Raw genomic sequence first — 10,774 nt, 5'->3', positions numbered from 1 at the left:
ATAAAATATGAATGGGTTTTGCGAGTTGAGATAATTTAGAAATTCGTTCAATGTATCTTTGCCCTGTGGCCAGACCACCAATGTGTCATCCACATATCTAAACCAAGCAGAGGATTTTAGTGTGCTTGAAGCTATTGCTTTTGTTTCAAAATCTTCCATGTACAAATTCGCTATCACAGGAGACAAAGGAGAGCCCATTGCTGCCCCTTCCTTTTGTTTACAGAAGTCACCTTTCCACAAGAAATAGGTGTTCTTCACTCTGCCATGTTACTTCGGTTAATTTTGAACGATACTTCCGTTACGCTTGACACGTTCCTTCCGTTCAGTTTACCGTCATGTTTCAATGGTCCTTACGTTTTGAAATCACAGCCTATTTGTGCTTTTGACGAATGTGTTGAGTTGATTTTTTAATGGGGCTGATGTTTGCCTTTCAAGTGACCCCCACTCACTCACCCTCGGATGAGGGGGTAATTCTTGAATCCCTAACGGTTCCCTCCCTTCTATCCCATCACCTCCTGCTCTCACATCGGCCGCTAACACATAGCACCATGCTTTTGTCATCACCATCGTGGTTTATCCATTTGTAATAACAGCCATAGAGGATTCACGTGGGGATTGGCTTGCCGGTCCTGCTTTGTAGCCAATAAGGGATGAGCCAGGGAGCATGGCCTCGGCGTGATCGCGGCATGTTAGCAGGGGTGATTGGCTTGGTCAATTGGGGCCTCAGCTAATGGGGAGCCGGATCAGAGGCGTGGTCCCGGGATTGACAGGGAACCATCTGGAACGGTAAACGCTGTCCATGAAGGATTGGCTGGGGGGTACCACGTGACGGAGGGATTAAGAGGGAAAGAGAGGGAGCGGTCGTGAGCAGACTTGGGAACGGGAAGAGCGGGAGTCACGCGCGTACGGGGGCTCTGGGTGCCACGTGCGCGGTGGGGACTTAGCGAGAAGTCTGCCCGCTCTCCGTTGTCTGCCAGCAACGGAGAGTGTGTGAGTAAAGTGTAACTGTGGAAGTTGACAATAAAAAGGACCGATTCCAGAAGCCGTCTCAAGAAGGTTATTACACATTGCTGGATGAAGAATAATAGGATGTAATTAACATCTCCGTGCGTCTTTGTAAATTGCACCCATAGTAAAAAAAACAAGTTTCAAAGGGCATAGTTTTAATGCCAGGGGACCCCCAAGTGGTAGCTTTCCCCACGTGGCACAAGCTGAACACAGAAATGGCCTGCAAAGTGGTCATTAGTTTGCCAGAACTGTGGGTCTGAGTGTCATGGTCTACGTAGGTTTATGTGTCTCTATATAACCCAGGTCACCCTTTCTAGTAGCAAGTTGTTTCATGTGTATCGATTGATTTGTTTCATCATTAGAACCTCCTTTGCCAGTAGCAAAATATGATAATTGATTTTTTACCCTTTTATCTGTCAACAAAACTGACACCTTTTCAATGGTGTAAATGCTTACCCCGAGCTCTCATACTCTGATGGTGCATTTTCTGTGAGTTGTGCGCCTTTTGGCGTCATCTGGTCCAACACCATATGAGATTAGGCTCTAAGAAAAGCTGTCTCGGGTGTGGACCAATCAATTTCAAGGACAGTGCATACATTATCAGAGTTGTGTTTTTGTTTGCATTCTGACCGCAGGTATTGTGGTCAATGCAAACATGACTCCTTGTAAAAAAAGGTGTCAGTTTTGTTACCAGATAAAAGGGTAAAAAAACAATTATCATTTGTTTCATCTCCTGTTTAAATAAAGGATACCATACAACAATGTGTCACTATGTGAATCTATAGGTTCCGATGTAAATCTAAGAGTCTATGAGCATGAGTCTGCCAGTAGGGGGCTGTGGGTTTCTATTTGAGTCTAAGTGTACTACACTAAACTTTTTTTATTTTACCAAGTGAGGCCATCTGAGCGATATAGCTCTTTTTTCATAAGCAACCTGGCCACAAATGATAGCTCAACGAAGTGGCTTATCACGTGTAAATTTATAGCATCAGCCAAATACTCTAAACGTATGTTTATAAATGTGGAGGGAAAAACCTGAGGACCCGGAGAAAAATCCACGAGACCACGGGGAAAAAATACAAACTACCTACATCTCGCCACCGTGTCTCTATGCGAGTCTAAGTCTGTGAGTGGGTGAGTGAATGCGTGGGTATGAGCAGTGTCAATTTATCCTAGTAGCAAAAGCAGCTACATATGCTACTGGCCCCGCACTTTCAAGGGCCCCGCGCTAAATGATGTGGTACAGCAGAAGGGATGGATTGATGTGGTACAGCAGAAGGAGGGATGGTTTGATGTGGTACAGCAGAAGGGATGGATTGATGTGGTACAGCAGAAGGGATGGATTGATGTGGTACAGCAGAAGAAGGGATGGTTTGATGTGGTACAGCAGAAGGGATGGATTGATGTGGTACAGCAGAAGGGATGGATTGATGTGGTACAGCAGAAGAAGGGATGGTTTGATGTGGTACAGCAGAAGGGATGGATTGATGTGGTACAGCAGTAGAAGGGATGGTTTGATGTGGTACAGCAGAAGAGATGGATTGATGTGGTACAGCAGAAGGGATTGACTGATGTGGTGCAGCAGAATGGATGGATTGATGTGGTACAGCAGAAGGGATTGACTGATGTGGTACAGGAGGAGAAGGGATGGATTGATGTGGTGCAGCAGGAGAAGGGATGGATTGATGTGGTACAGGAGGACAAGGGATGGATGGATGTGGTACAGGAGGAGAAGGGATGGACTGATGTGGTACAGCAGAAGGGATGGACTGATGTGGTACAGCAGAAGGGATGGACTGATGTGGTACAGCAGAAGGGATGGATTGATGTGGTACAGCAGCAGAAGGGATGGATTGATGTGGTACAGCAGAAGGGATGGATGGATGTGGTACAGCAGCAAAAGGGATGGACTGATGTGGTACAGCAGGAGAAGGGATGGATTATGTGGTACAGCAGAAGGGATGGATTGATGTGGTACAGCAGAAGGGATGGACTGATGTGGTACAGCAGCAGAAGGGATGGACTGATGTGGTACAGCAGCAGAAGGGATGGACTGATGTGGTACAGCAGAAGGGATGGACTGATGTGGTACAGCAAGAGAAGGGATGGACTGATGTGGTACAGCAGAAGGGATGGACTGATGTGGTACAGCAGCAGAAGGGATGGACTGATGTGGTACAGCAGAAGGGATGGACTGATGTGGTACAGAAGAAGGGATGGACTGATGTGGTACAGCAAGAGAAGGGATGGATTGATGTGGTACAGCAGAAGGGATGGACTGATGTGGTACAGAAGAAGGGATGGACTGATGTGGTACAGCAGCAGAAGGGATGGACTGATGTGGTACAGCAGAAGGGATGGACTGATGTGGTACAGCAGAAGGGATGGATTGATGTGGTACAGCAGAAGGGATGGACTGATGTGGTACAGCAGCAGAAGGGATGGACTGATGTGGTACAGCAGCAGAAGGGATGGACTTATGTGGTACAGCAGAAGGGATGGACTGATGTGGTACAGCAAGAGAAGGGATGGACTGATGTGGTACAGCAGAAGGGATGGACTGATGTGGTACAGCAGCAGAAGGGATGGACTGATGTGGTACAGCAGAAGGGATGGACTGATGTGGTACAGAAGAAGGGATGGACTGATGTGGTACAGCAAGAGAAGGGATGGACTGATGTGGTACAGCAGAAGGGATGGACTGATGTGGTACAGAAGAAGGGATGGACTGATGTGGTACAGCAAGAGAAGGGATGGATTGATGTGGTACAGCAGAAGGGATGGACTGATGTGGTACAGAAGAAGGGATGGACTGATGTGGTACAAGAGGAAGAGCCGAGTGGACGATGCACAGTGAGCGCTAACAGCGGAGCGGTGTTGACGATGTGTGTCTGTGCAGCTCGTGGAGGGCTCGACTGGGCGGTTGGAGGCGGTCGCTCTCTTGCCAACAACGCAGGAGCGACGCTCACAACAACGAGCGCCAGGCGGATAAAACGCAGCGAGTTGGCACAGGTCAGTCGCCTGGGTCTGTCCACCACCTCCTCCTCCTACCAGCGAGCCTACGCCAAACTCGCAGCGTTAATGTTAAACGTCAGCTGAGGGTTAATGTCGGCTGGTTGTTGTCCATGATGCCCACTGTGATAACGCCTTGTGGTGTGGTGAAGCGTGGGTGGCTCCCACCTTCTGTAAAGGCGTCTTGCGAGTGTAGGAGAGTAGACCACGGATTATTCTCGCCGAAGCCAGCAATGCCATCGGGGCGTGTGTTTTTGTTTACCTTTCCGCCGACACGGACACGCCCCCTTCCCCCCCATCGTGAAACTCCAAGATGGACTCGTCCTGACGTCTGGAGCAGGCACGAGATGGCCTCTACCATCTGGTACCAACCCCAGGGGGGGAGGGCGGGTACAGTTCTGCATCCGTCCCTGTACAAAATAAAGTTATACTGGTAGGAACGAAGTGGACCAGACCACCAATAGATTAATGTGTCCGTCCGTCCGTCCGTCCGACTGTCCGTCCGTCCGTCCGTCCCTCCGTGTATCAACATCGCCCCCTACTGCAAACACTTGGCATGACCCTACAAAAACCTTTAGACTCAGTGACGCTATCCTGGTAGCAACATCGCCCCCTACTGCAAACACTTGGCATGACACGTGTAACATTCCCTTATTCCCTGAGATAGCTTTTGATTAAAACTTTGAAATTAAATTAAAAAAACTCACAGCGCCCTAAAGCCTACAGCTAGGCCTAAAGCCTAGAACTAGGCCTGAAACTCTCCCTTCGTATCGTACCCCCGCGTGTGTGAAAGGGAGTTATGTTTAACAATGTTACATTCCCTCATGTTTTTAAATAGAAACATTTAAATTTAAAGCTTTTACATAAATCATTAAAACATTTAAATTAAAAATTAACTCACAGCGCCCTAAAGCCTACAGCTAGGCCTAAAGCCTAGAACTAGGCCTCAATCTCTCCCTTCGTATCGTCCGATTAGGTGTAGCAACATCGCCCCCTACTGCAAACACTTGGCAGGACCCTACAAAAACCTTTTGACTCAGTGGGGCTTTCCTGGCTAAACAAGTGTAATAATAAACTTCGCTTCAAATTTACTTTACTGAAACGCAGCACGTTTTTTTAACACAGAGACAAGATACATTTATTAACACAGAGACAAGATACATTTAATCGCCTTATTTGTGCACGAAAAGCACGGCGCGAGGCCTAGTGCAGCAGGCTTCGCGAGGCCTAGTGCGGCAGGCTTTGCGAGGCTTACTGCAGAAGGCTTCGCGAGGCCTACTGCGGAAAAGGCTTCGCGAGGCCTACTGCAGAGAAGGCTTCGCGAGGCCTACTGCAGAAGGCTTCGCGAGGCCTACTGCAGAAGGCTTCGCGAGGCCTAGTGCAGAAGGCTTCACGAGGCCTACTGCAGAAGGCTTCGCGAGGCCTAGTGCGGCAGGCTTCGCGAGGCCTACTGCAGAAGGCTTCGCGAGGCCTACTGCAGGGAAGGCTTCGCGAGGCCTACTGCAGAAGGCTTCGCGAGGCCTACTGCAGAGAAGGCTTCGCGAGGCCTAGTGCAGAAGGCTTCGCGAGGCCTAGTGCAGAAGGCTTCGCGAGGCCTACTGCAGAGAAGGCTTCGCGAGGCCTAGTGCAGAAGGCTTCGCGAGGCCTACTGTAGGGAAGGCTTCGCGAGGCCTAGTACAGAAGGCTTCGCGAGGCCTACTGCAGGAGGCTTCGCGAGGCCTAGTGCAGAAGGCTTCGCGAGGCCTACTGCAGGGAAGGCTTCGCGAGGCCTAGTGCAGAAGGCTTCGCGAGGCCTACTGCAGGAGGCTTCGCGAGGCCTAGTGCAGGAGGCTTCGCGAGGCCTACTGCAGGAGGCTTCGCGAGGCCTAGTGCAGAAGGCTTCGCGAGGCCTACTGCAGGAGGCTTCGCGAGGCCTACTGCAGGAGGCTTCGCGAGGCCTACTGCGACAGGCTTTGCGAGGCCGTCCGTCTGTCTGACAAGATGGCCGCCCGCTCCCCCTGCGATCCGTGAACTAAATGAACTAAACAAGATGGCCGTCACATCCGGCACAGCCAATGACATCGCCTGTTGCAATCCTTGCTCTGTGGGCGCACGAGTCAGTGGGGAGGGGGGTGTTGACGTCATTGCTCTGTGGGCGCGCGAGTCAGTGGGGAGGGGGGTGTTGACGTCATTGCTCTGTGGGCGCGCGAGTCAGTGGGGAGGGGGGTGTTGACGTCATTGCTCTGTGTGCGCGCGAGTCAGTGGGGAGGGGGGTGTTGACGTCATTGCTCTGTGGGCGCGCGAGTCAGTGGGGAGGGGGGTGTTGACGTCATTGCTCTGTGGGCGCGCGAGTCAGTGGGGAGGGGGGTGTTGACGTCATTGCTCTGTGGGCGCACGAGTCAGTGGGGAGGGGGGTGTTGACGTCATTGCTCTGTGGGCGCGCGAGTCAGTGGGGAGGGGGGTGTTGACGTCATTGCTCTGTGGGCGCGCGAGTCAGTGGGGAGGGGGGTGTTGACGTCATTGCTCTGTGTGCGCGCGAGTCAGTGGGGAGGGGGTGTTGACGTCATTGCTCTGTGGGCTCGCGAGTCAGTGGGGAGGGGGGTGTTGACGTCATTGCTCTGTGGGCGCGCGAGTCAGTGGGGAGGGGGGTGTTGACGTCATTGCTCTGTGTGCGCGCGAGTCAGTGGGGAGGGGGGTGTTGACGTCATTGCTCTGTGTGCGCGCGAGTCAGTGGGGAGGGGGGTGTTGACGTCATTGCTCTGTGTGCGCGCGAGTCAGTGGGGAGGGGGGTGTTGACGTCATTGCTCTGTGGGCTCGCGAGTCAGTGGGGAGGGGGGTGTTGACGTCATTGCTCTGTGGGCGCGCGAGTCAGTGGGGAGGGGGGTGTTGACGTCATTGCTCTGTGTGCGCGCGAGTCAGTGGGGAGGGGGGTGTTGACGTCATTGCTCTGTGGGCTCGCGAGTCAGTGGGGAGGGGGGTGTTGACGTCATTGCTCTGTGGGCGCGCGAGTCAGTGGGGAGGGGGGTGTTGACGTCATTGCTCTGTGTGCGCGCGAGTCAGTGGGGAGGGGGGTGTTGACGTCATTGCTCTGTGGGCTCGCGAGTCAGTGGGGAGGGGGGTGTTGACGTCATTGCTCTGTGGGCGCGCGAGTCAGTGGGGAGGGGGGTGTGGACGTCATTGCTCTGTGTGCGCGCGAGTCAGTGGGGAGGGGGGTGTTGACGTCATTGCTCTGTGTGCGCGCGAGTCAGTGGGGAGGGGGGTGTTGACGTCATTGCTCTGTGGGCTCGCGAGTCAGTGGGGAGGGGGGTGTTGACGTCATTGCTCTGTGGGCTCGCGAGTCAGTGGGGAGGGGGGTGTTGACGTCATTGCTCTGTGTGCGCGCGAGTCAGTGGGGAGGGGGGTGTTGACGTCATTGCTCTGTGGGCTCGCGAGTCAGTGGGGAGGGGGGTGTTGACGTCATTGCTCTGTGTGCGCGCGAGTCAGTGGGGAGGGGGGGTGTGGACGTCATCGCTCACCCCCCATGCACAAATCATTTTCTTTTTAACTCCTCTATACCCGGTCGATATCCCTGTACCGGTATTAGTATTATTCCTACCAGCCCACCCCGCAGGGTCCTGTTACTGGTAGGAACGAAGTGGACCAGACCACCAATAGATTAATGTGTCCGTCCGTCCGTCCGACTGTCCGTCCGTCCGTCCGTCCGTCCCTCCGTGTATCAACATCGCCCCCTACTGCAAACACTTGGCATGACCCTACAAAAACCTTTAGACTCAGTGACGCTATCCTGGTAGCAACATCGCCCCCTACTGCAAACACTTGGCATGACACGTGTAACATTCCCTTATTCCCTGAGATAGCTTTTGATTAAAACCTTGAAATTAAATAAAGTGCGCGCGTTTCGTTAAGATTAACGTGAGTAGCCGCGTGTAAGAGTTACATTTTAACGACAGGCGCGCGCTATAATCAGTAGTTTATACTGGTATAAAATAGTTTGACCAGACAAGCTGGGTGTTGAAAGTTTTTCATTGTCACGCCAAATGTGCTGCAATCTTTGATTATTTAGCTGCTGGCTGCATGTTTGGTGGCGATGCTACCGTTATAGCAGCACCAACTGCGGTTGGTTCTGGGTCCATGGAAACGACGCTTTTCACTGCGAGTTTGTAAAGGGTTCCAGCAGCAAATGCGGTCTCTGTTTCAGCAAGCATCTTTCAACGTGGGCGTCCAGACAACCATTGGGATCTTCAAAGTCGTGGTTGTTTTCGGTATCCATGTCGTGCGCGCGAATAAAAACTCGAAGTGCCAAACAAACACCGCTCAATGTAGTACTGTTATATGAATATGCAAACGCCCGTTTATTCAACTCTATGTAGACGACATAAAATGCACCAAGGTGCCGTTTATTCCCTCTATTTTATTTCACCTTTATACTAGTAAATGCATTCGAGTTTCCCCATCTAAGGTCAATTAATCTCAGATGTGATCGTTTGGAAATGAAAGACTACGAGTCTTTAAATCTCACAACGTTTCTTGTAAAAAACAAACACTTTTAATAATTAACGTTACACTAGAATACAGTAATTTTTTCTTTAACTCCTCTATACCCGGTCGATATCCCTGTACCGGTACTAAGTATTATTCCTACCAGCCCACCCCGCAGGGTTCTGTTACTCGTAGGAACCCACTGGTTCAGGGAGGGGGCTGGGTGGGGAGGGAGGGGCTGGGTCGGGAGGGTGGGGAGGGGCTGAGTGGGGAGGGACTGGGTGGGGAAGGGCTGGGTGGGGAGGGGAGGGTGGGGAGGGTGGGGAAGGGCTGGGTGGGGAGGGGCTGGGTGGGGAGAGTGGGGCTGGGTGGGGCTGGGAGGGGAGGGTGGGGAGGGCTGGGTGGGGAGGGGAGGGTGGGGAGGGCTGGGTGGGGAGGGGAGGGTGGGGAGGGCTGGGTGGGGAGGGGAGGGTGGGGAGGGCTGGGTGGGGAGGGGAGGGTGGGTAGGGCTGGGTGGGGAGGGGATGGTGAGGAGGGCTGGGGAGGGGAGGGTGGGGAGGGGCTGGGTGGGGAGGGTGGGGAAGGGCTGGGTGGGGAGGGGAGGGTGGGGAGGGGCTCGCTGGGGAGGGTGGATGGGGAGGGGCTGAGTGGGGAGGGGCTGAGTGGAGAGGGACTGGGTGGGGAGGGGCTGGGTGGGGAGGGGAGGGTGGGGAAGGGCTGAGTGGGGAGGGACTGGGTGGGGAAGGGCTGGGTGGGGAGGGGAGGGTGGGGAGGGTGGGGAAGGGCTGGGTGGGGAGGGGCTGGGTGGGGAGAGTGGGGCTGGGTGGGGCTGGGAGGGGAGGGTGGGGAGGGCTGGGTGGGGAGGGGAGGGTGGGGAGGGCTGGGTGGGGAGGGGAGGGTGGGGAGGGCTGGGTGGGGAGGGGAGGGTGGGGAGGGCTGGGTGGGGAGGGGAGGGTGGGTAGGGCTGGGTGGGGAGGGGATGGTGAGGAGGGCTGGGGAGGGGAGGGTGGGGAGGGGCTGGGTGGGGAGGGTGGGGAAGGGCTGGGTGGGGAGGGGAGGGTGGGGAGGGGCTCGCTGGGGAGGGTGGATGGGGAGGGGCTGAGTGGGGAGGGGCTGAGTGGAGAGGGACTGGGTGGGGAGGGGCTGGGTGGGGAGGGGAGGGTGGGGAAGGGCTGGGTTGGGAGAGTGGGGCTGGGTGGGGAGGGGAGGGTGGGGAAGGGCTGGGTTGGGAGAGTGGGGCTGGGTGGGGCTGGGTGGGGAGGGGAGGGTGGGGAGGGGATGGTGAGGAGGGCTGGGGAGGGGAGGGTGGGGAGGGGAGGGTGGGGAGGGTGGGGCTGTGTCGTGTGGTGGCGGGTTTAACGACACATTTATATTTTAACGATCTAACCCACAAAAACGATATTATGGGTTCGTATTGATGGTGTGGGTTCATATTGATGATGTGGGTCTGTGTTGATGTGGGTCTGTGTTGATGTGGGTCTGTGTTGATGTGGGTCTGTGTTGATGATGGTTGGTCTGTGTTCATGATAGTTGGTCCGTGTTCATGTGGGTTCGTGGCTACGTACGGTGCGAGAGAAGTTTGACGTATATACATACTGCGATATAGAATTGTGCATCATCAGCATATGGAACTCGGTGTAATGCGATCAGATGCCATTGGTGATTGGAGAAACATATGTTGAAAAGAAGAAGGGCCAACTTGACACGGCATAGGCGGTTTACGATTCGTCATCCAATTCTATGAACTGTGATGGACAACGTAGGTATGACTCAATCCACCCAAGTGCCGTACCAAATACACTGAATCTTGACCTTCATATGGGTTCATGCTCATGAGGGTCCGTGTTGATGATTTGGGTCCATGTGGATGATTTTGGCCAGTGATAATGATGATGATAATGTGTGTTCGTGCTGACAAAATCGCTGACGTGAATTATATTCTATCCTGATAAATTACCTCGTCGCACATTCTAGACTCTGTATGACCCGAGACTCATCTACCACTTCCCCTACAGGGATGCGAAGATGGTGTGAGACACAAACTTCTGACCCGCCCATGCTGGATATCTGTAACAAAGAGCTTCACAACTCATCGGATTCCTCTGGTCAGCATAAAGATTCTGATTCCGAGGTCTGCACATCCTGCCCCGTACGCCGACGACATGGAGGTACGAACTCATACTCTTTGGTTCTTTCGGTAAAGTCACGTAGGTGAAAATAATAATAAAAAAAAATAAAAAAGTGAAAACTTAATTAAATCACGACGTTTCGGGCGCAACACAAGCGTCCTTCATCA

General features: G+C 53.4%; 1 protein-coding gene across 1 annotated transcript in view; it reads left to right on the top strand.

Moving 5' to 3' along the window:
• The window catches only part of LOC133355808 (uncharacterized), a 29,937-nt gene that overhangs the window by 13,028 nt on the left and 6,135 nt on the right, over positions 1 to 10,774 (top strand). The window contains exons 2-3 of the mRNA XM_061573193.1: positions 3,908 to 4,020; positions 10,494 to 10,646. Of these exons, the coding sequence (XP_061429177.1) occupies positions 3,908 to 4,020; positions 10,494 to 10,646 (266 nt within the window). The remainder of the gene's footprint in view (positions 1 to 3,907; positions 4,021 to 10,493; positions 10,647 to 10,774) is intronic.

Source organism: Lethenteron reissneri, chromosome 52, assembly GCF_015708825.2.
Source record: "Lethenteron reissneri isolate LAM-NWPU_2019-01 chromosome 52, ASM1570882v1, whole genome shotgun sequence".
Taxonomy (NCBI): Eukaryota; Metazoa; Chordata; class Hyperoartia; order Petromyzontiformes; family Petromyzontidae; genus Lethenteron; species Lethenteron reissneri.
The sequence above is the reverse complement of the archived record's forward strand: the minus strand, read 5'-3'. Positions and strand labels throughout refer to the sequence as shown.